Here is a 26,131-nt window from a genome sequence, read left to right as displayed (position 1 = left end):
TTCCTCTTCACAGAAGATGAAATGAAGCTCAAAAACGTTAACTTAAGCCAAGATTGCCAGCCAGTAAGTGAAGGAACAGGGCGCTTCTGATGCCATGTATTAATATGCCTTTTCTATTAAACCACAAGTCGCACCTTGCCGTATTTGTTCTTATCCCCTTACTATAAGGAAATTAACGGGATGAGCCACATTTCATGTATGCTGACAGCCTCTGAAGCACCTAGCAAAGGGCCTCACACGTGGTCGATTCTCATTGGGTTTCTGTTGCCTGAAAGAACAAACATGCATATTGCAGGTACACAGGCCTCAATAATAGTGAGCGTTTGTGGGCTGGGAAGTTTTGAGTACTCATTTCCAAGGCAGATGTAACTTAACAAAAAGTTCTAAAAACAAATTCTGTACTTGTGAAAGATGCCACCTGGTCTGCCTCAGGGCTGAAGTCCTCTTTTTATGCACCGAGTGGGAACAGCACAGGGAATGAGGAAGCTGGTTGTCTTTAAACCACTCCCACAAAGTGGCTCAAGCCAAGAAAAGGGCCCATACCTTTTGGGGAAGAGTGCTATGCAGATTCTTATGCCCATTTCACCTTTGGTTTCACTACTACAACTGCCAACAATCTGGGGAAGAGGGAAAGGTAGAGCGTGTTTCGCGCCAGCTCTGATGATGTAACCTTAAAATTCACAGCTTTTCTGCCAGGGGAAAAAAAAGCAACTGGTTGAGAAACTGTTTTTTCCCCTCTTCTAATATTCAACTAAAATCTAATTTGCATCACTGACTACTAGCTTTTTTTTTTTTTTTTTTTTTTTTTTTAACATAGCTCACCACTGACTTTTTTCTTTTTTAAATTAACAGAACTTACTCATGTCTAATTCAACTGATTGGTTTTGGTTCCTTGGAAAACAAATGTATAGAGCCAGAAGTATGTTTATTTCATAAATGTCCCTTGTGCAAGAACACAAAGTTCTTCTCAGAAGCATTTACTCTGCAAGCCATAGAAATGCGCAGTGGGAGACCGGTAAACAATATGCATGTAAGCATCGTTAAGGGCATGCAGCCATGTGCGGCAGGGCTGCCAGAGACGCCAAACAACTATTCCAGGACCCTAGGCAAACAGATTCAGAAGTGGGATCACATTTCAGAGCTTCATCAAATTAGAATACATTTCGGAGTCTTCCACCAACGAATCTCACAGATGTTCCCTTTTGTCAGGTTTGTCTAATTTGTAGTCTTTTTAGGGTACAACAAATCAATATTTTTTCCTACATATGATGACAAGACCCAAAAGTAGTCTTTTTGTTTACCAGTTGCTGGGAGTAGTTAACGTGAGTATAATATCTTTGCCTACTGCATGGACAAGCTGGGACAGAGGAACAGTCAGAATGGAATGGGGTTCCCCCCAGGTCTACGATATTTCTCTATGCCCATGGAGATGGTGGGAATGCAAGTCTTCTCTTGGTAATTTTTACCCAGTGTGGATGGGACTATTGGTCTCCCCTGAGCCTCTCCCTGTCAAATGTACTGCATGGGGCTTGGGACTTCCTAGAAAGAGCCATAGCAGAAGCCAAACGGAGTACAAGCCTCAGCTGGGGCAAGAGTTTGACATCGGCTTTGGGCGGGTCCACATGGGATGCTTTTCCTATGACTCTTGAAAGAACTCTCCAAGTCTGAGTCTATAATCAATGCTTGGATAGCTAAGAGTTGACAAGATAGTATAAAACACAGAACACAAATGAGAGCTTAGCACAGTCAGTTCTCAAAACCAATCCCATGACTATGGCCCTCTTAAAATGGCATTATGTCTGTTCTATGCTCTGAACTCTGGAAGAATTAATCAAAAGTATTAATAACTTTAGCAAATATCTAAGCCCTTATAGAAGTCATACCCCAAGTTTATTTCTTTTATGTTAATCTTTCTCTAAAACCTCGTTTTGAAAACTTCTACTTAAAGATATAAGAATGTGGCCGGGCGCGGTGGCTCATGCCTATAATCCCAGCACTTTGGGAGGCCAAGGTGGGCGGATCACGAGGTCAGGAGATCGAGACCATCCTGGCTAACATGGTGAAACTCTGTCTCTACTAAAAATACAAAAAATTAGCCGGGCATGGTGGCGGGCGCCTGTAGTCCCAGCTACTCGGGAGGCTGAGACAGGAGAATGGCGTGAACCCGGGAGGTGGAGCTTGCAGTGAGCTGAGATCTGGCCACTGCACTCCAGCCTGGGCGACAGAGCGAGACTCCGTCTCAAAAAAAAAAAAAAAAAAAAAAAAAAAGAATGTTTGGTAGTTTGTTTTGGTATTATAAACGTAGTTCTACCAAGTGAATTTGTATCAAGCAGGAAAAAAGTACAAGACCTTTCAGTGAGGCATTTTTCAATATTTTGGTGAGAACTACTTATTCACCTAGAAGACTGCCAATTAGGCAACTGATAACTGTGTATTGCATTTATGCAAGGCATTAAAGAAAAGACTTGTCCTGTAGCTTGCAATTCAGCAAAAGAGTTTAAATAATCTGTATCACCAATTAAAGCTATGATGGGTAGATTATAATATAAATATAGATTAAAGATTAATATAAACTCAGTGTTACAAAGAGCTCTGGGGAAGGCTAGACTAATTGTCCTCAGGGGAAATGGTTGGTAGAGATGGCATTTGAATAAGGCCTTAGAAAGGGTATAGTATTTCAACAGGAAGAGGGGGTTAGAGAAGGGCCTTGGACATGGAAGGAGCAACTTTAGCAAAGGTACAGAGGCAAGAGAGTGCTGGCAACGTAAGAAAACTTCAAGTGCTCAGGTCTGGCTGAAGGACACAGTATATGAGGGAAAGTAACCGAAAAATGATCTAAAAGGGTATGCTGTGGAGAGTTTTTAACACAAAAAAGAAGAAGGAAAAAAAAAGGGAGGAAGGACATGAGAAAGCTGGACTTTGGAGACAGGAAAAATGACTTTTAAAATATACCTTTCCCTAATCATTTCCCACACATTTTAGATTTTTAGAGTGAGAATACTTTATTAGCAAGTTTATTTGCAAATTAGGTGTAGTAACCTCCAAGAAAAACAACCTAGCTGCTGGAACAAATGTTTTTCTGAGCTGGCAAACTATTGCCTGCAACTTAACTAATATATTCATATTGCCCACATCTTGCAATTGTTTCATTAACTCTTTTCTCATCACCAAAGCACCTTTGTAATTTAACTCATTAGTTATACAATGAGTGGCTACGCTAGAACTGGTACTTGCTCCCTTATTTACCCATCCTCTCTTTTTCTGCCCAAGCTTATCCCTGCTAAACACTCACTCGTTCTTCTCCTATGAACTATATCAATAATAATAACATTCATGGCTATTACTTGCTGAGTGTTTGCTACAGTGCCAGGCACTGTGATTAATGCTTTATAAACAGTATTAATATAATCCTGAAAACAACACTACGAAATAGGTATTATTATGTCTATTTTATGACTGAGGAAACAAGCTCAGAGAAGTTATATTTTGTGCCAGCTGGTGAGCGGCAGGAACCAGGTTTAAACCAGATCTGCTTGACTCAGAGCCCGTGCCTTATGCCACATCATTCTACTGCCTCTGGTATCCACTGATCGCTTACTAATATGGGTCAGTATTTTCAATTAAAAAAATAATAAAAGACTCTTTGGGGCCAGGCACTGTGGCTCATGCCTGTAATCCTAGCACTTTGGGGTGACGAAGCAGGCGGATCACCTGAGGTCAGGAGTTCAAGACCAGCTTGGCCAACATGGTGAAACTCTGTCTCTACAGAAAATACAAAAAATTAGCTGGACGTGGTGGCTTGTGCCTGTAGTCCCAGCTACTCGGGAGGCTGAAATCCAAGAATCACTTGAATCCAGAAGGTGGAGGTTGCAGTGAGCTGAGACTGCACCACTGCACTCCAGCCTGGATGACAGAGTGAGACTCTGTCTCAAAACAAACAAACAAAACAAAACAAAAAAACCATTCTTTGGGAGGCCGAGGCAGGAGAATCACTTGAGCCCAGGAGTTTGAGACTAGCCTGGGCAATATAGCGAGACCTGGTCTCTACAAAAATAAAAATAAAAAAATTAGGCATGCATGGTGGCACCTGGAGTCTTAGCCACTTGGGAGGCTGAGGTAGGAGGATCACTTGAGCCCAGGAGGTCGAGGCTGGTCATAAGCATGCCAATATACTCCAGCCTGGGTGACAGAGTGAGACGCTGTCTCAAAACAAAAATTAAACATTCATTGAGTGCCTGCTACTGTAAAATCCTGTTCTAGGTGCTGTGTCAGATATATTTTAAAAAAAGAGAATGCCTATAGATTATTGATGTTCATAAGCTCCCATATTTGAGTATAAACAGCTGTGTCATATTGGTTTTTAAGATGATGTGTCCATGATTTATAAATTAGAGCAACTAAGGTGGGAAGGTGTAAAAATGGCTCAGTATTTTTACTAAGAATGCTAGATAGTGACCACATCTACTCACAGACAGAAATCAGTCAACTGTGACTAAATAACTCACAGAGAAGTTTAATAATACATTTCAATCAGAGTCTGTAAAAACTCTCTCTGCTGATGAAAAATCTGTCCTGTCAGAAGTTCCCAACCAACTCTGCTTATAATCCATTTTCAATGAACCGCAGCTTCCTTTGAAGTAGAATAAGCTACTAAAGCATTTCACCCACAATACGCACACTATGAATCCAGGCCTTACAAAATTCATTACTGATGAATAATGTTACTTGGTTAGAACACAAATGCGATATCAAACTACTTCTGCCATGTAGCCTGAATGTTGTGTAAAATTATACACAGTTACTTCGATGCAGCAAAATAAAACATGTTATCTTTTTAAGCCATCTATTTTTAATATGAGCTTTACTAACTTCTGAGTCAGTTTTTGCTAAATATTTTAAAGATGTTTAGCAGCCCACTGTGGGCTACAACTATTCGAACTCCAGGGAACATCTGGAAGGAGTCCCAATTTTGGACTCAGTCTGCCTATTCTTTTCTCTCTACAAAGGTACAGTATTCATGTTACCAAATGCACAATAACACTTGCTAAAAGGGTGTAGCGGCAAGTACTAACTGCATTTACTCTGCAATTGAAACTCTTAATATGATGAATTTTTTAAGGAAACAAAAGTCAATGAAGAGAAATAAATGTAAGAGTTCAAGAGTGGCAAAAGAAAGAATGAGACATATTGGTTAGCAAGAAGTAGCACCAGGCTACCTAATGTTAATGACACTTACTGCTCAATTCGAGGTGACAAGTACAGCTTGGGGTACACCTGGGTGGCTTCAGTGTCCTCAAAACTAACAGAGAGGAGGGCCACATCTTCTCCAGGGTCTTCATTTACATCCTTAAACAAGAAGTAAAAACACAACATCAGCACCTGTTCTCCTAACATCTTATTAGTGACAAGCTCACAGTCCACTGGCTTTGAAGCCACGACTGTGAGTTACCCTTATTCCACTTTAGCTTAGCTGCTTAGCACATCCTTTCCACACACCTACCCACTCCTCTAGAGGGATGGATTTTAAACTTTCTGAGCAAAGCCCACCACAGCAAAGCGAAAGACCTCCACCTATCTCACTTGTTCCCACATTCGGGGGTAAGGGGCAGGTAGTGAACCTGGTGGTAACAACGAATTCAGCAAAAATATAATTAAGTTGCAGTAAACATATTACTATAAACATAATTTATATCCTAAGACATCAAAAAAATTAAAAATCCAGTAATTTTCTTACACCTACCTTGACAGTATGTTGTAAGTTATTTAAATAGCAAAAATTCCCAGGAAACATATCACCATGAAGAGTGTCACCATACAAGCAAATGACAAGGGGGTTAGGTACACACCTACTTTGGCAAAATAACAATGGATGATTCACATGCGAACCACAAGACATACATATTTAAAAGTCTAGTTATAAGAACACTATAAGACAAAACATTGTTGATCCAAGTATGTACCAATAAACATCGTGAGGTTAACCAAATAACACACAATAAGCTAAACTGATAATGATAAAACTAAACTTACTGTAATTTATAATTAAAAAGCAAGAATAGCAGGAACTGAATATTATAACCAACTCAGGCCAATGCTGATGATACACTGATGAAGTGTCCTGAATCAAAATTGTGGAATTTACAACTATGTGCATGTGCTTTATGATTATTGCCAAGCACCAGGTGTCTGCCAGACTTCTGAATAAAATACTGAATTAAAATAAATCTCGTAGCACACATTGATTTTAATTTGTGAATACCAAATTTTAATGACTCTTAATTTATTTTTGGTTGGTAGTGGCTCCAAGTCAAATATACAAATTTTAAACACTTAATTACTAAACACTTAATATGTGTTAAACACTTAACATCTTTCACTCATAGAGACTGGTAAGAATGGACCTATATTTATGGATCAGTTCATAGGTCCTCAGGAGGTTTCAGCAGCCACACCAGCAGCAAGAGAGGGAGGGGTCACACCTAGACTTTAAGACTCACTACTCATGAGCTTGCCATTGTAACTTCAACCTCAGATACAATGTCTTTTGTCCGTCAGGCCACCCTTTCTTTTCTTTCATCCTGGGAAGTTGGCCATCACTCATCCTGCTCAACTCCAGAACCTTCAGTCTCCTTGCTCTGCATTCTCTTGTGCCTATAAGATGGATGAGTGTGACATGTATGCACAGGGACAAGAACCACAAGTCTCTCCCATCCTAAAAAAGAAACATTTTTAAAGGAAAGGAAAGAATCTTGCAGAACTCTACAGAGTTCCTTGGATTCTCTCTCATCTCTCTCCTCCCCTTCACAGACTGCTTGGAAGAGTTATCTACCCACTCTCTATTCCCTTCCCTTCCACTTATCCCTTAGCCCACAACAATAGCCTACTACTGACCCCACAAGTTCAATGAAGACCGTTCCCACCAAGGGTAACCACTAAATACACCAAATGCTTCTCTGTCCTTTTCTTACTTGATGTCTAACCAATATTTGACATGGGTAACCACTTGCCTCTCCAAACTCTCTTTTCTTGCTGTTCTTTTCCTATCTCTTTGGCCACTTCCCTTTCCATTTTCTTTCTTTTTAAAAAAATTTTAGATTACAAAATTTAGGCTTGTCTTACCAAGTCAAACCATATAGAAGTTTATAAAGAAAAAGCTCTTCCACTCCTCCCTCGCCCCCCATTTTTCAAAGTAACCAATATTAACTGTGTGGGTAGGTAGCTTCAAACTACTTTCTTTATGCTCATAAAAACATATACACAACACATTTGCATATAAACAGCTCTTTAACCTCCTGTTTTGTTTTCCCTAATGGAATCATACCGCTCCACCAACTGCTTTTTAAATAGCCACATAATATTTCATGGCATGGATTTATTTTTTATTAAACCATTTCCTTAGCAACAAACTTCAGGTTGTTCACAATTCTTGGCCACTTGATAGTGCTGCAATAAATATTCTTTTGTGTGTGTATGTGTGTGTCAGTGTGTGTACATGTGTGTGTGCACATCTGTTAGTAGTGGGACTTGTATTTTTAAATAGAGAACTAAAACTGAGCTTGTTGGGTCAAACGTTATGAACATTTTACATTTCTAAAGAATTTGATAGATTATTTTCTAAAACTTTTGCAACAGACTGGGTGCGGTGGCTCATGCCTGTAATCCCAGCACTTTGGGAGGCCAAGGTGGGTGGAGTACCTGAGGTCAGGAGTTCGAGACCAGCCTGGCCAACATGGTAAACCCTGTCTCTACCAAAAACACAAAAATTAGCCAGGTGTGGTGGTGCACGCCTGTAATCCCAGCTACTCGGAAGGCTGAGGCAGGAGAATTGCTTGAGCCTGGGAGGCAGCTGCAGTGAGCCGAGATGGTGCCACTGCACTCCAGCCTGGCTGAGTGAGACTCTGTCTCAAAAAAAAAATAAATACATACAAATTAAAAAATTTAAAAAAATTGCAACAATTCACATTTGGACCTGTGAGTTTGTATAAGCCTGCTTCCCCTCATCCTGAATCACTGGATAACACTGGCTGTTAACACTGTTTTTAACATCTGGAAAACGGTATCTCCACTTAGATTCAATGAATGAGGCTGAGCAACTTTTTACTTATTTATTGATTATCTACATTTCTTTTGTAAATTTCCTAGTCAAATCCATTATCCATCTTGCTTTCAGGTTCTTAGTCTTTGTTGTTGTTGTTCATTGGATTTCTTAACCTTTTTCTGTCACATGTGCTAAAACTATTTTCTCTTTTTGAGTTTTTACTTCATTTGAGGGCTCTTCTGCCATGACAGAAAATTTAGATTTTTGCAGAGTTAAATCTGGTCAATAACTCTGAGGTTCTGTAACTACTTCTCTAGTTTTTAATCTTATATTGTTATAATTTTAGTTTTACATTGTAGATTTGCAATACCTCTGGAATATATTTTTAGGTGGCATGATATAAGAAGTATAGTTTTGTTTTGTCCTGTTCTGTTTCTAATTGGGTGAGGAGGGGGATGAGTGGGTAAGAGCAGGATCTTAGCACAGTATCTGGCATACGGAAACCACTCAATGTTAGCTGAATGAATAAATCAGTGAACAAATGAATGTTCATCCCTCACTTTTATTCTCTACATCTAGAGATTTTTCAGGAACCTACTTTACAAATTTTTTTTTGTCACCAATGATGCCTAGAAACTAAATGCTGGCTCCCTGCTCCTGGCCTTGTTAATACACCAAGTCCTCCAGAACTAGTGACTTTAAAAGGAGAGCCCAGGTCAGAAGTCTGAGCTTTCTGATCACTTCTTGCTCTTTTATAGATGATAGAGTATTCAACTTTGAACTTTCCTTTCTGTAAAATGAGAATGAAAATTGTAAAAAATACGGCCAGGCACGGTGGCTCACACCTGTAATCCCAGCACTTTGGGAGGCCGAGGCAGGTGGATCACGAGGTCAGGAGATCAAGACCATCCTGGCTAACACGGTGAAACCCCGTCTCTACTAAAAATACAAAAAATTATCCAGGCATGGTGGCGTGTGCCTGTAGTCCTAGCTACTTGGGAGACTGAGGCAGGAGAATGGCGTGAACCCGGGAGGCGGAGCTTGCAGTGAGCCGAGATCGTGCCACTGCACTCCAGCCTGTGTGATAGAGCAAGACTCCATCTCAAAAAAAAAAAAAAAAAAAAAAAAAAAAAATGAAAACTGTAAAAAATACTTAAGGTCTGCAACAAACAGAAACTACTCAATTATATAATATGACTTTAAAACTCATCAAACATCTAAAACTAAGGCTAAAGCTGAGCTTGAAGACATTCAGGGGAACGAATTCATTTTATGATCTAAGTGTAGAAGTAGCCCTATGTGAGTCAGATTGGTCAAAAAAGACAATTAAAAGAGAAATAACATTTACTTTCAGAAAACTTTCCCCAATAACTAAGATTTCTTATGTAAGGTCAAGGCTAGAGGCTATGATCACGAATCACATAACCTTGCAAAAACACACTGCAAAGAACCAGGGGCCACTAAAATCCTTTTTAATTGGGGGCTTTATTCCATATGCCTACGGATAATTTATAATTATTTCCCTTTCTGACTTTTAAACTTTCAATTTCACTACTATTTCAATAAAGAGCGGAAATGCTTAGAGACAATCTTCCAAACAAACAGAATGACCCTGGTTTATATAATCAACATTTATCATCTGGCATCGTGAAAAAAGTACATAAAACATGAGTCTGAATATGAAACTAGTTATTTCCAGGAGTTCGTTTTATATGTTTTATTTCTGTTGGTATGGCACATGAGATTTCCCTGAAATGGTATTTGATTCCTAATGGATATCTAAGTTTGAATTTGAGTGCTTAAACAAGCCCATAGAATTCCAAAAATACAAATCCACACAGTGCTGTTTCCAGTTTCTGCAACTCTAACAAGCATGTACATGTGTTCCCTCCCATCTGGGAAATTAGAAAAGAAGCTCCTGTACCATGGTTCTGAGAAGCTAACATTACGGATGATTACTGTAACCACTAATGGCAGCATTTGGAAAACAGGGGGTGGTTACAGCAAAGTAGGGGACATTTAAAAACGTACAAGTATACATTTTCAGGGCTCTCTATCTGCACCATTTGAAACTGCAAAAGGCTAAAATGGGAGGAAAGATACCGAATTTGAAAAAGCTAAAGAAGAATATTGTCTCCCACCTTTATAAAAGTCTGCCAGGCACTGACACACATACAGTGAAGCAATAATGGCCATGATACTCTGGTGAGATGTAACAGTGGGTCTGGCTCAGCACCTGATTAAAGCCAAAAGTTCCTATGGTGTATAATGAATATTCACTATAGGTGAGCTCCTGGCAGGCTGGGAGATTTTCCTGTTCATTCTTGCACCCCTAGTGTCTGGAACATAGTACATACAGAGTAACTGGTGGAAAAAACAGAATTAATGCAGAGATAACTAAAAGAATGAGTAAATGAATGAAATAAACCACCGAACTAGCTTTTCTAAACAGAGGAATATTTGGGTTCCACGACGGATGTTATAAATGATGGAATTAAGTGGAAAATGCTCTCAATAGGAAAGATTCTCAGTATTTATTTCTTTAATTCCTTAAGTCTATGCTTACTAAAGATTTTATTTAAAAACAAACAAACAAAAAAACCAACTCAAGTCTGAACTATGTATTGCCAAGGATACACCCATTAATAAGAGAAAATACTTCTGGTCAGATCATAATGGTTCATTTATATAACTATTCTCAATTGGGGCTCTTTGCAAATATCAAAAGAGTGTAGAAAATAACAACAATTAGCCTTGGAAATGAAAGTAAACCAAGTACAATTTATCATTATGCTCTACTCCTTTGATATGCTAATTATCCCAAGTAACGATAGCAGTCATTAAACAAGTCCCTATATGTTGAGAACATTAGTGTCAATATAGGTACAAACTACCAATTCACTAATTGCTGAAAGACATTAGCTGAACCAGAAATACTGCAAATCCCAGGTCACGTAAGAGGACAGTAAAAAAGTCATTGTATTCCTCAATTCAAAAAGGCTAAAGTTATAACTGTTACTAGCAAAACCACTCAGGGGGTACAAATGGCTATACAGAAGCTATTACACAGTATGTCAAAAATCAAGTAAGTGCTTCTGTGTTTATCTGTTTATTGGCCTTGAACTCCTGGGCTCAAGTGATCCTCCTGCCTCAGCCTCCCAAGTAGCTGAGACTACAGGCATGAACTACCACACCCACCTAAGTAAGCACCATTTTAAAATGGTATTAAACTAGACTCAGAATTAAGTGTAATTCCTCAAGTAACCAAAAACTAGGTCTAGGTAACTACTTCATCAGACAAAAGTTACGAGTTTTGTCGCCTACTCTGTCACCCAGGCTGGAGTGCAGTGGTGGGATCTCAGCTCACTGCAAGCTCCACCTCCCGGGTTCATGCCATTCTCCTGCCTCAGCCTCCCGAGTAGCTGGGACTACAGGTGCCCACCACTACGCCCAACTAATTTTTTTCTATTTTTATTAGAGACGGGGGTTTCACCGTGTTATCCAGGATGGTCTCGATCTCCTGACCTCGTGATCTACCCGCCTCGGCCTCCGAAAGTGCTGGGATTACAGACATGAGCCACTGCACCCGGTCAAGTTATGAGTTTTTGACAAACTATATGCAATTTGCAAAACAGAATCCTATTTTAAAACATACACAGTGAGGTTAGTATTTTAGAGGCTCTGATATTCATCAAATTATATAAATTTAGATATTTTAAATGACGTTTTTTCAAGTGGGAGAGAATAAAACTCTCCTAGGGTACTACCATTCATTCAAGCATTTAACAAAATAAATAAAACATATAGTATGTTACAAATGTTACACAGAAAAATTAAAGCAGGGAAAGAACATAAGGAATGAGGAGGAAATGAAAGTTTAAAAGGGTGTTCAAAGTTGGCTTTATGGAGAATCAACAGTGGCCTTTCATTACTTCACAGAGACTGAAGATAAAAAGTGCTCTTGACTTGCTACATTATATATCAGCATATGCGGCCCCAGTCAAAATCTGAATTTGGGTTCTACTGGCATAAAGACATCACAATGAGTTACGACAGGAATATGGCAGGAATGAAATAAAATCTAAGCAGAAGAGATAGTTCAGAAGAAGGAAAGTGATATATGTAAGACCTTGATCCCACTACTGAGAGGTCTCTGTCTCGTAATGATACTGGTCATTTCAGTAATTAGGTTATTTCCTCTTCATAAATATACTGGGAAATGTACACGTGCCAGGGAAAGCAGTATAGTCAGAAAGCAAAACAAATCCAAAAGTAAGGGAATACAGTTGAGCCAAACAGATGAGGAAGAGCAATAAATGGGTCCCCTGTGGCTAAACCTGGGGCTTTATTCCATGAAGAAGGATGTTGCAGCACTGGATTGGGAGTTCCAAAAGCCTAGTTACAGCCTATCTCCATCAAATACTGAGTTCTTGGTTAAAAATTATCTTGATATTTTGATATCCCTTATGAAGGCAGCATTTAGTAGAGTTACTTCTGATTTGGTTCCTCCAAATGAAAATGGGAGTAAAAATATTCTCCTCATCTAGTCCAGATAAAATGGGCCACTCTTTATACATTAGCAGAACCTGACTAACATCTTTGCATTTGCCATTCCCCTTCTTAAAAAGCTTTCTCTCCTTCTTTTCTTAATTGGTGTGGCTTTCAGTTTAACTCTGATTGTAAATTCACTTGGTCCATTGAGATTCCTTTCAATTACAATCTGATCTATGTCCTCCCTCGGTAGTTTTCCCCATGTTGCTTCATCAATTTCTCATGCTGTTTCAGCAATACATTTTTTATATTCCAAATAGATTGTGAATTTCTCGAGGGCAGGGTAGAGATCTCCTTCTTCCTACTAGGCCCAATAATATCAGCTAACATTTATTCCATGTTTACTCAATAGTCATTGGCTTCCAGTTGTATATGCATTATCTCTAATCTTCGTAACAACTGTGTAAGGTAGAAACTATTATTTTCACTTGCGGATGAAGAAACTGAGGCTCAGAGTTCACTTGCAGATGAAGAAACTGAGGCTCAGAGAGATTAAATGATGAAGATGAGTTTTGAACCTATGTATGCTGACTTAGACCCTAGACTCTCAATCCTTATACTATATTCTCTAGCATGCTATTGGGCACAAAGAAGAGACTCAGCACCAGTGCTCCAAGAAATGTATAAAAAACTTGGAAACTCATATGCAGGAAAGATTTACTATACATTTACTTTTTCTACATTTAGTTTCTAAATAGTATGTCCCAAAGATCATGAACAACTTAAGGAACCATTTCTTCTTCCCTTATTATCCAAGAATAAACGATCTTGTCTGCACCAGGCACACAGTGGATATTCAAAATAGGTTAGAAGTATATGCTTTATGTGTTTTAATGTCTGCTTTTAGAAAGTACAGAGCAAGAGATTAAAATTAACAAATGTATAAAGACTAAAGGCTATAGAAGTCACTGTGCCAAATTAAATGCATTCACCTGACATCTTTACACAGACTCAGTTAATTAAGGAAGGAGAATGGCTTCTCTGAGGACATCAGTGAGGACCATGGCATTCTAAGGTGGTAATATCAACCTTCCTGCAATAATGTACAGTTAGGGCCATTCTATGATTAACTAACTATATTCAGTGAAAATAAGAAGCACTGATTGTCAGGTCAGGAAAGGATAACTGCAATGTTCTTGAAATAGCTATTTCTTACAGGGTGAGCCCAGGACACCAGGACAGAGCCGCTACCAACTGCCCATGTCTTCCAAAAGTGACATCTTGAGCTCATTACTACTAGATATCACGATACAGAATAGGGTAAGTTTTTTAAAAAAAATTCTATCTTGCTTATTATTTTCGTTAACAAAGATGATTTGACTGCTCTTATTTATGCAGGAATATGCTTGTGAAGCTGTACTTATCCTTACTATATTGGTTATAGCTACTGTTTATAAAGCTAAATTGAAACACACGTCATACAAACAAACTTTAGGGAGGAAAATCCTGGCTCTTTTAAAATAATGATGATCAATATTTTGTTGGTCAAATACTGTCCCGTCAGTTATTATACCCAAAAGACACAGCCTTGAGAATCACCAGCTTTTGAATAGTCACAACATTAATCTAAAAGGTGTGTGAAATGGAGCCCCTACTCTGGAGGCCAGAGAGGTTGGGTGAGGGGAAGCCTTTGTAGTATAGCCAGGGTGCTCACTGGAAGCAAATGATGCTTCCTAGCTTCTGCCAACTTCTCTACTCATAAAAGTTTTTAGAGAAAGAATCTGGAGTGTGGAGTTTCCCCTACTGCCCTAAGTGTGCTCTTAATGAGTTTGATACGCTTCCTCTGGGCTTACTTAAAATATCAGTTTTTGCCAAGACAATCCTAAGCAAAAAGAATAAAGCTGGAGGCATCACACTACCTGACTTCAAACTATACTACAAGGCTACAGTAACCAAAACAGCATAGTACTGGTCCCAAAACAGACATATAAACCAATGGAGCAGAACAGAGACCTCTGAAATAACACCACACATCTACAACCATTTGATCTTCAACAAACCTGACAAAAACACGTAATGGAGAAAGGATCTCCTATTCATTATGGTGCTGGGAAAACAGGCTAGCCATATGCATAAAACTGAAACTGGACCCCTTCCTTACACCTTATACAAAAATTAACTCAAGATGGATTAACAACTTAAATGTAAAACCCAAAACCATAAAAACCCTAGAAGAAAACCTAGACAATACCATTCAGGACATATGGGCGAAGGCTTCATGACAAAAATGCAAAAGCAATTCCAACAAAAGCCAAAATTGACAAATGGGATCTAATTAAACTAAAGAGCTTCTCTACACAGCAAAAGAAAGTATCATCAGAGTGAACTGGTAACCTACAGAATGGGAGAAAATTTTTGAAATCTGCCTATCTGACAAAGGGATAACATCCAGAATTTACAAGAAAAAAAATATTTACAAGAAAACATATTTACAAGAAAAAAACAAGAAAAACATATTTACAAGAAAAAAACAAACAACCCTATCAAATTTTTTTACGTATTTACAAGAAAAAAACAAACAACCCTATCAAAAAGTGGGCAAAGGATATGAACAGACACTTCTCAAAAGAAGGCATTTATGTGGCCAACAAACATATGAAAAAGAGCTCAATATCACTGGTCATCAGAGAAATGCAAATCAAAAACCACAATGAGTTACCACCTCATGCCAGTCAGAATGGCAATTATTAAGAAGTCAGGAAACAACAGATGCTGGTGAGGTTGTGGAGAAATAGGAATGCTTTACACTGTTGGTGGGAATGTAAATTAGTTCAACCATTGTGGAAGACAGCATGGCAATTCCTCAAGGAGCTGGAACCAGAGATACCATTTGACCCAGTAATCCCATTACTGGGTATATACTCAAAGGAATACATATCATTCTACTATAAAGACACATGCAAATGTAGGTTTATTGCAGTACTGTTTACAATTTTTGCAACTGTTTTACAAATCATATTGAACTACATCTTTGAGTTTCTCTGAGTTGTGACGTTATGCATTCCTACCGATAAAAACCTTGTGCCAGACTTTAATCCAAGAGCCCAACAAAACAAGTTCAAACAATACTGAGTTTTTATTTAAGCACATATGAAACAGACATTAATACCATTTACCACATCCTTAATACGTCTCCATAACTTAAAGAAAAGGTAGAAGAGGTATTCACCTAAATCGTTTAGATGACTCTTTTAATGGATAGAAAGATTTAAAGTGGCAGTTGATATAGTGGACATCTGTGATACTGCTTGCCTGACACCCTCTCCTCTCTCAGGAAGCTCCTCTCTCTTCTAGGCCCCACCCTCAGGCCCCAATTCATAGAGCCCCTCAAAGAGCTGCCTGTCCTAATCCCTGGGAACAGCTGATGGGTCTAGGTAAAGGCTGGTCCTTTCTTCAAGATTTGTGACTAAATGTAGGTCAGTCTCTGTAGATGCAGAAGAAATGGTGAGCTGCCATATTTCCCATATATAGAAGAAACCAGGCTGTGGTGGGAGAGAATAAAGCCAACCTGCTGGGAGAAGTGCAGTCAAGAGAGGACAGAGTCCAGGCAGCGTCCACACCCTTAGTTCCTGTGGGTCTTGGTACAGCTGTGTCCCTGCTCTTACTGTGGTGTGACTATTCAATCTGCTCCTAGCTTTGGAAAGCTAATAAATTGCACTATATGCCTAAGCTGGTTTGAAGTGGTTTTCCTTCACTTATAACCAGCATTTTCTCTGGTAAATTATTAAACGAACACAGATGATATCACGGCAAATCAAAATCTACAGAATTAAGTGCTAAAATGGGCTCTCATCTGTGGGTTATTTGAATACTTACTATACACTATGGAATGCTGGGCCTTCATCAGAACCTCAAAGGGCTCTGAGGACACAGATAAGCTGCATGCCTCCTCACGTGCCAGAGGAAAGCTTTGCTGGAGCAATCTGCCTGCAGCACCAGGCGCTGGCTATAGCTAGGCTAGTTCTCTGGACTTGCTGCCTCTCATCTTGGTGAACTTAAAATAACACCGTAATACATCCTGGGCCTTAGAACACCTTGCACTCACTGCTCCTCTTCAATCGATGAAGGAAAAGGTATCAGAGGTGCCAATGCTAGAGGCAGAAAACCCATAGTAGTATGCCATTTGAATACATGAAATACTTTGCAAGTTTATCATGCAACTTAACAACTACACATATACGATGATCTTCTAGCTACAGACAAAATTTTTGTCAAAGAGATTACATGCTTTCATTTTTTTCCATATGACATGCTAAATGTGGGCATCTGGAGAAGCAAAAGGTTTACACAGCTTTTGCAAATGTATGTGGAAGTGCCCAGCAAGATCCAGGCATGAGGAAGGTGCTCAATAAGTTAGTTTCACTTCCCTTATTTCGTTCAGATTCTTGGTCTGATATCCTTTTCAAAACTATGCTATTCTTCCTGCTATTAAAGCTACACCCTGTTCTCTCCTCTCCAGGTTGCTTTGAATTCTGGAGTTTAGAGATTCTTCCCAGGTGGTTCTGTGGGTGAAGACAGAAGGGAAAGTCACTCTAGAAGCTAATAACACCTTTGTTCCCACCCACCCAGCCAGCAGGTCACTTGGCTCAGATTGTCTGTGCCCATGGCAACTAAGCAATTGGTTATTTCCAAGTTATTTCAGATACCTGGCACCACATGCTCATTAACTGGAGACCATCACAAACCACAAGCAGTAGAGAATGGAGCCCACTAGAGACTCTCCCTGTGACGTGATCAGAGGTCTTTTGATTGGCATATTGTTATCTGTAGAACCTAAAGGGCAGCTTAGAGTTGAAAAAGAGAGGCCTGGAGCCATATCCCTCTGGAACTGTCTATGGGAAGGCCCTGTATAGAAAAGGAGCTCTGAGAACCAGTGTAAATATCATATCTTTCTCCCAGCCTCAAAAGCCCTCCTCCATCTACAGTAGCCTGACATTTAAGCTCCTCCAAGGTGTCTTCCTCATTTCTTTTTTTCTTTTTTTTTTTTTTTTGAGACGGAGTTTCACTCTTGTCACCCAGGCTGGAGTGCAATGGTGTGATCTCAGCTCACTGCAACCTCCGCCTCCCAAGTTCAAGCGATTCTCCTGCCTCAGCCTCCCAAGTAGCTGGGATTACAGGCATGCACCACCACACCCAGCTTATTTTTGTATTTTTAGTAGAGACAGGGTTTTTCCATGTTGGTCAGGCTGGTCTCAAACTCTTGACCTCAGGTGATCCGCCTGCCTCGGCCTCCCAAAGTGCTGGGATTACAGTCAAGAGCCACCATGCCCAGCCTCCCAATTTCATTTTTCTACCACCCTGTTGATACACCGTAACTACTGCAGGTTCCCATACTCCATGTCATCACTCCATCAGGTCTCTGCTCTGCCACTCAATCCTGGATGCCTTCTCCCAGGTCTACATCCCCCAACCCCAAATGTCCAAATTGGACCTACTCTTTTTTTTTTTTTCCAATTTATCTATTTATTTATTTATTTTTATTTTTTATTTTTTTGAGATGAATCTTGCTGTGTCCGCCAGGCTGGAGTGCAGTGGCACGATCACGGCTCACTGCAAGCTCCGCCTCCCGGGTTCACGCCATTCTCCTGCCTCAGCCTCCCAAGTAGCTGGGACTATAGACGCCCGCCACCACACCCAGCTAATTTTTTGTATTTTTAGTAGAGATGGGATTTCACCGTGTTAGCCAGGATGGTTTCAATCTCCTGACCTCGTGATCCGCCTGCCTTGGCCTCCCAAAGTGCTCGGATTACTGTGGACCTACTCTTTTAAGTTCAATTTAGAAGTCAAGACTTCCTTGATCCTACCAGCTCATGTAATGGTCTCTCCTTTAAAATCCTACAGGTTTTAGGTACACCCAAATATGATAGTATTTGATTGGTTTGTGTGTGTGTGTTTTAAAGTTATTTACATAAGTATTATCATTTATCTGATTGGGTTCCTTAAGAGCAATGACTGTGTTTCATTCATTTTTGTATACAAAATGAATTAATACATTCATTTTGTATTTGTTTCATATTTTGTATTCAGTGTCTAGTATGGTGCTTACCACAAAAATAGGCTCCCAATAAATATCTGATAAACAAATGTATGAATGTATCTAATAAACAATGTATATGAGTGACCACGTATGTTTGCCAGTAAATTACTGGCCAGTAAATTACTGTTTCAAAACTGGGTTTCAAAAGCAGACTTCCTCAGTAGACACAACAGAAATCTATTGAAATTATTAAATTGACTTTCCAATGTAAATCAGTTGGTATAAGTTTGGGCAGAATAGGCCATTTCTCCCCAGGTTTAGATCATGCCCTGGAATAGGAGAAACTTGGGATCTGTATACTTAACTGAATGATCAAACTCTAGAGTGCAGAAAAACAACAGCAATCTTTTTGCCACGTCTAACCATAATCTGGCCTCCTAAAACTAAAGCTAATAAACTTCTAAACAACACATTATATGGTGTTCACTGAGTCAACACTCATGATTTGCCAACCATGTGTAAGGAAAGCACAATAAAGACAAACAAAAGGATTGTAAGAATCAGTCTCACCCCTCAAAGAGGTTAATATAAACACATGAAAATGAGAGAAGTTTCTTCCTTCTTCTTCATTAGGAGATTCTAAAAGGTAATACATGATTAATTATCAAGAGCCCAATGAGGAAAGGATGAAGAACTCCTCAGTTGTTTCTATGTATCACGAAAGAATTCATTAGACTCTTTTCTGACATTATGCTTTTAAAAGAAAAGAGATAAAGAAAGCCAGAGAGTATCCTGAGACTTTGCTAGAGTCGCTTATCAGCTGAAGGAGTTTTGGGGCTGAGACAATGGGGTTTTCTAAATATACAATCATGTCATCTGCAAACAGAGGTAACTTGACTTCCTCTCTTCCTGTTTGAATACCCTTTATTTCTTTCTCTTGCCTGACTGCCCTGGCCAGAACTTCCATTACTATGTTGAATAGAAGTGGTGAGAGAGTGCATCCTTGTCTTGTGCCAGTTTTCAAAGGGAATGCTTCCAGCTTCTGCCCATTCAGTGTGATACTCGCTGTGGGTTTATCATAAATAGCTCTTATTATTTTGAAATACATTCCATCAATACCCAGTTTATTGCATGCAAAAATCACAAGCATTCCTATACACCAATAGTAAGCGAACAGAGAGTCAAATCATGAGTGAACTCCCATTCACAACTGCTACAAAGAGAATAAAATACCTAAGAATACAACTTACAAGGGATGTGAAGGATCTCTTCAAGGAGAACTATAAACCACTGCTCAAGGAAATAAGGGAGGACACAAACAAATGGAAAAACACTCCATGCTCATGGATAGGAAGAATCAATATTGTAAAACTGGCCCTACTGCCCAAAGTAATTTATAGATTCAGTGATATTCCCATCAAGCTACAATTGACTTTCTTCACAGAATTCGAAAAAACTACTTTAAAAATTTTATATGGAACCAAAAAAGAGCCTGTATAGCCAAGACAATCCCAAGCAAAAGGAACAAAGCTGGAGGCATCATGCTATCTGACTTCAAATGACATGACAAGGCTATAGTAACCAAAACAGCATGGTACTGGTACCAAAATAGATATATAGACCAATGGAACAGAATAAAGGTCTCAGAAATAACACCACACATCTACAACCATCTGATCTTTGACAAACCTGACAAAAACAAGCAATTGAGAAAAGATTCCCTATTGCATGGTGTTGGGAAAACTGGCTATCCTTATGCAGAAAACTGAAACTGGACCTTCCTTACACCTTATACAAAAATTAACTCAAGATGCATTAAAGATTTAAATGTAAGATCTAAAACCATAAAAACCCTAGAAGAAACCCTGGGCAATACCATTCAGGACACAGGCACGGGCAAAGACTTCATGACTAAAGCGCCAAAAGCAATTGCACCAAAAGACAAATTTGACAAATGGGATCTAATTAAACTAAAGAGCTTCTGCACAGCAGAAGAAACTATCATCAGAGTGAACAGACAAACTACATAATGGGAGAAAATGTTTGCAATCTATCCATCTGACAAAGGGCTAATATCCAGAATCTACAAGGAACTCAAGCAAATTTACAAGAAAAAAACAAACAACCCCATCAAAAAGTGGGCAAAGGATATGAACAGACACTTTTCAAAAGAAGACATTTATGTGGCCAACAAACATATGAAAAAAGCTCATCATCACTGGTCATTAGAGAAATGCAAATCAAAACCACAATAAGATACCACCTCATGCCAGTTAGAATGGCAATCATTAAAAAGTCAGGAAACAACAGATGCTGGCAAGGAGGTGGAGAAAATATGAACACTTTTACACTGTTGGTGGGAGTGTAAATTAGTTCAACCATTGTGGAAGACAGCATGGTGATTCCTCAAGGATCTAGAACTAGAAATACCATATGACCCAACCATCCCATTACTGGGTATATACCCAAAGGATTATAAATCATGCTGCTATAAAGACACATGCACACATATGTTTATTGCAGCACTATTCACAATAGCAAAGACTTGGAGCCAACCCAAATGCCCATCAATGATAGACTGGATACAGAAAATGTGGCACATATACACCACGGAATATTATCCAGTCATAAAAAAGGATGAGTTCATGTCCTTTGCAGGGACATGGATGATACTGGAAACCAACATTCTCAGCAAACTAACATGCAAACAGAAAACCAAACACCACATCTTCTCACTCATAAGCGGGAGTTGAACAATGAGAACACATGGACACAAGAAGGGGAACATCACACACCAGAGCCTGTTGGGGGTAGGGGCTGGGGGAGGGATAGGATTAGGAGAAATACCTAATGTAGATGACAGGTTGATTTGGTACAGCAAACCAGTATGGCACATGTATACCTATGTAACAAACCTGCACATTCTGCACATGAACCCCAGAACTGAAAGAGGAAGGAAGGAAGGAAGGAAGGAAGGAAGGAAGGAAGGAAGGAAGGGAGGGAGGGAGGGAGGGAGGGAGGGAGGGAGGGAGGGAGGAAGGGGTATCCCAAGAAAAAGTATGAACATCTTCTAGAAGTGGTAAAAGGTGAGGAAAGCGGCTCTGGCTTTCCCAGCCTGCATAATGCTAAATAGTAAGCTACGGATGTTTTTCAGTGGAGATCATTCTACCTCTTCCGGTTTTCAGAACATCTAGTTCAAAATGCCTAGAGACAGAAGGACCCCCAAAGTGAGGGTGTAGCATGAATTTGTGAACCATAGGCAGCTAAAGCCTGGATGAGTGGATGACTTCATTTAGAGCCTTGCTATCCAGAGCAACGCCATCAGCTACACCTGGGGGATATTTTAACAAATTCCTGGGTTATTTGTGTGTGGACTGAAGTTTAAGAAGCACTGGCTTAGAAGACTGGCAATTAAGAAAAAGAAAACAGGTCCAAAGATGAAAAAAAGAACTGAAAAGCAACACACTGAAGTATTATCCTATGATTAAACAGGAGAACACAGATGAACTGTGATGTTTCACTGGTCTAGGAAAGTGAAAGATATTTTAGACAAAGTTTAGGATTTAAGAATAAGTATACAAGTGACAAAAAAATAGACAAATCGAACTTCATGAAAATTTTAAAACTATGTGCATAAAAAGACAAATACCAATAAGGCAAACTATGAAATGGGAGAAAATATTGTCAAATTATATATCTGATAAGAGATTAATATTTAGAGAATACAGAGAATTACTAAACTCAATAACAAAAAACCAAACAACCTCAATTCAAAAATGGGCAAAGAACTTGAATAGACATTTCTCCAAAGACGATAAAGAAACAACCAGCCGGGTGCAATGGCTCATGCCTGTAATCCCAGAATTTTGGGAGGCCAAGGTGGGTGGATCACAAGGTCAGGAGTTTGAGACCAGCCTGGCCAACATGGTGAAACCCCAGCTCTACTTAAAAAATACAAAAAAATTAGCCGGGCGTGGTGGTGCAGGCCTGTAATCCCAGCTACTTGAGAGGCTGAGGCAGGAGAATTGTTTGAACCCAGGAGGCAGAGGTTGCAGTGAGCCGAGATCACCCCACTGCACTCCAGCCTGGGTGACAAAGCTAGATTCCATCTCAAAAAAGAAAAAAATGAAAAAAAGAAACAGCCAATAAGCATATGCAAAGATGTTCAACATAAATCAAAACTACAATAAGATACCACCTCCAATCCATTAGGATGACTACTATCCAAAAAAATAGCAAGTGTTGGCGAGAATGTCGAGAAACTGGAGCACTTGTGCACTGTTGGGGGTAGTGTAAAATAGTATCGCTGCTATGGAAAACAGTATGGCAGTTTCTCAAAAAGTTAAAAACGGAATCACCATATTATCCAGCAATACCACTTCTGAATATATACTCCAAAAAACTGAAAACAGGATCTTAAAGAGCTATCTGCACACCTGTGTTTATAATGGTATTATTCACATTAGCTAAAAAGTAGAAGCAACCGAAGTGTCTATCAACAGATGAACGGAAAAGCAAAATGTGGTATATATGTACACATATATGGAATATTATCCAGCCTTATAAAAAAAAGAAAAATCTCACATCCTACAACATCGATGAACCTTCAGGACATTACACTAACTAAATTAGCCAGTCACAAAAAAGACAAACAGTACTGCACAATTCCACTTATCTGACGTGCGAGAGTAGTCGAAATCACAGTGACAGGAAGTGGAATGGTGGTTTCCAGGGGGATGGTTTGTTTAACAGGTATAGAGTTTCAGTTTTATAAAATGAGAAAGTTACAGAGATGGATGTCATGATGGTCGTACAACATTATTATCAATGTACCTAATATCACTGAACTGTAACTAAAAAATGGTTAAGATGGTTTTTATGTTATATGTATTTTATCACAATAAGAAAAATTAAAGAAAAGAGAATAAGCATCTATGGCATGTTCCAAGAACTCAGATAAAATGGAGGAAGAATCATAGTAGAAACCGTAAAGTACAAAAAGGTACTTCCCAAATACTTTTCATAATGGTCACATTCATATACCCTGGATGAGCCAGAGAAAGGGGTCAGGTGGAGAGAGCTGGCGTGGGCAAGACTATCCCCTTTGGGTCAGTGATATCAGTGAAGCTGTGCCATTGGTATAATGGTATAACCAGGGATGAGGAGTAAAGAAAATCAGAAAATGTTAAAGGTAAAAAGGACCTTAGACATCTGGTCCAGCGGTTGACAGCCTATGTTGTGAGAAGTAGGGAATCAAATGTACCTCAAGAGTATGTGTCTTGGCTGGGTGCGGTGGCTCACGCCTGTAATCCCAGCACTCTGGAGGCCGAGGCAAGCAGATCATGAGGTCAGGAGATCAAGACCATCCTGGCTAACATGATGAAACCCTGTCTCTACTAAAAATACAAAAAATTAGCCAGGCGTGGTGGCGGGCGCCTGTAGTCCCAGCTACTTGGGAGGCTGAGGCAGGAGAATGGCGTGAACCGGGGAGGTGGAGCTTGCAGTGAGCCAAGATCACACCACTGCATTCCAGCCTGGGCGACAGAGAGAGACTCATCTCAAAACAAACAAACAAACAAAAACAAAAACAAAAACAGTATGTGTCTTTAGAGCAGCCAAGGGTAAACCAAAGGGTCCCCATGTAAGCCCTTGGTCCCTATGTCAGCCCTTCCTCCCCTGGTCAGCTATAGTGGTTACTATTCTGTTTTATATAATCATTGCAGGAGAAAGATTCGTTTGTAAAAATATTTCTAGTATATTAAAAAGTAAACTTTGTAACTCTTGATTCCAACACCAAAATTCCACAAATTTACAAATGGAGAAACTGAGATAACGGAAGTTATCTGTCCAATATGTAGCGCTAATGAGATACAGAGATGAAACCAAAACCCATGACTGCTGATTCCTGCATCAATGCTTTTTTTCACGACATCATTCTGCTATATCCAAATTTGCTTTGAAAATTCTTTGTCACTTACTAAATGAGGTCTGTGTGAATAAAAAAGGAAATGCAAGATCCCAAAGAGGAAGAGAGATCAAAAGTGTCTCTACACTGAGTTATGAAGAATAGAAATATTCATAAAAGGAAGAACATATTATATTAATAGCTCCATAAATGAAAAACTATAAATGTTGGACTTAGCATAACTATTGAGTAGGTGGCTTTGTTAGAACTTTACTAATTATAGAAGTGCTGATGAACAGATTTAGAAGAACCATAAATTCAGTCAGACTTTATCACTGGCTTGGGTTAGTAAGAATATTTCTTTAATTTCTAAACTAATAACAGGTTTAAGATAGACCAGTTGATGAACATTTATAGTTTCATGCTTATGAACAGAAATTGTGACATTTCACGATGCATAAATGATGATGAAAGTATTGAAGCATCCTAGCAAGTTGCAATTCTCCAGGGAAGCTATTAACAGCTTAACATTTCTAGTTCACATTGGAATGATTCAACTTGAATAAGACAAGTTCTCAAAAAATTTTATACTAACTAGGCATGAAAGAATGCAATTAACATAGCAGACTAGGTTGAGCCCTTAAGCTAGGTTTCTTGGGTCTACTGCTAAATCAAATGTTGCTATAAATATAAGAAAACCTGTAAAACAGTACAAAGCAGGCTTCACAAACTATGTTAAAAAACAAACAAACATAAAAACAAACAAAACTATGTTAAAAAAAAAAAAAAAAGAACAGCAAAATAATCCTTCCCAATGCTTCAATAAAATAAACTGGAACTTCCCCTCAGATAAACTAAGGCTGGACCCACTACTGCCTATGCAGCGTGGGCAATGGATGTTGCTGATTCTTTTGCTTTTCTCCTGTCTTCAATTCCATTCTCCTGCTATACTGGGTATACATTTGGGGCCAGCCTCAGGATCCATTAATATAGAATTCATTCATTCATTCATTCAATCATTCATTCATTCATTCATTCAACAAACATGTATTAATGCCCCACTATGTGGTGGGCAACACCTAAAGGCACAAGGATCTACATCCTCAAAACCTTCACAGTCTAGTGGGAAAAACAAACAACTAAACTATTCATTAGGCTGAAACAGTTACAATAAAGGCATATTATAAGAGACACATGCACCTGCGGCAGGACAAAGGAAGGATGTAAGAGAGGGCAAGACTGGGTATCACATGAGGCTTTTCAAGGAGGAGGTAATGTTCCTAGTCAGAAGGAATCCAAATGATCCAAGGGAGTAAAAAGGATAAGGCAGTGGAAGGAAGAGATGACAGCACATGGAAAGTCACTGAAGTGGAAGGGCACATGGTACATTCAAGGGACTGTTCAGGAAGGATGAAATACTGGATACTGGTGAGAAGGGTGACAGACAAAGCTGAATAAGGGGCAGAGCGTAAACAGCCTTAATGTATTTTAGTTAAGGAACTTGTTTTATTTTAAGGGCAATGTGGAAAGGGATTACAAAGTGAGTAGTGACATATTCACTGTTTTATAGTATTCTAAGAGCTTTGGAAGGCTGGATTCAAGGAGGACAAGGGTGAATGCATGGTGGAAGAGGGAGCTCTAGAGTGGTCCAGAGGAGAGC

The 26,131-nt window shown here is 39.3% G+C and overlaps 1 protein-coding gene across 7 annotated transcripts in view; it reads right to left on the bottom strand.

Moving 5' to 3' along the window:
- BABAM2 (BRISC and BRCA1 A complex member 2) overlaps positions 1 to 26,131 on the bottom strand; it is a 452,593-nt gene that overhangs the window by 203,564 nt on the left and 222,898 nt on the right. For all 7 annotated transcript variants that reach the window (XR_012095242.1, XR_005243113.2, XM_038006214.2 and 4 more), the window contains one exon: positions 5,237 to 5,346. Coding sequence is in view for 5 of the 7 variants with exons in the window: in XM_038006214.2 (XP_037862142.1) it covers positions 5,237 to 5,346 (110 nt within the window). In the remaining 2 variants the exon portion in view is untranslated. The remainder of the gene's footprint in view (positions 1 to 5,236; positions 5,347 to 26,131) is intronic.

The sequence above is a fragment of the Chlorocebus sabaeus genome, chromosome 14, assembly GCF_047675955.1.
Source record: "Chlorocebus sabaeus isolate Y175 chromosome 14, mChlSab1.0.hap1, whole genome shotgun sequence".
Lineage (NCBI taxonomy): Eukaryota > Metazoa > Chordata > Mammalia > Primates > Cercopithecidae > Chlorocebus > Chlorocebus sabaeus.
The sequence above is the reverse complement of the archived record's forward strand: the minus strand, read 5'-3'. Positions and strand labels throughout refer to the sequence as shown.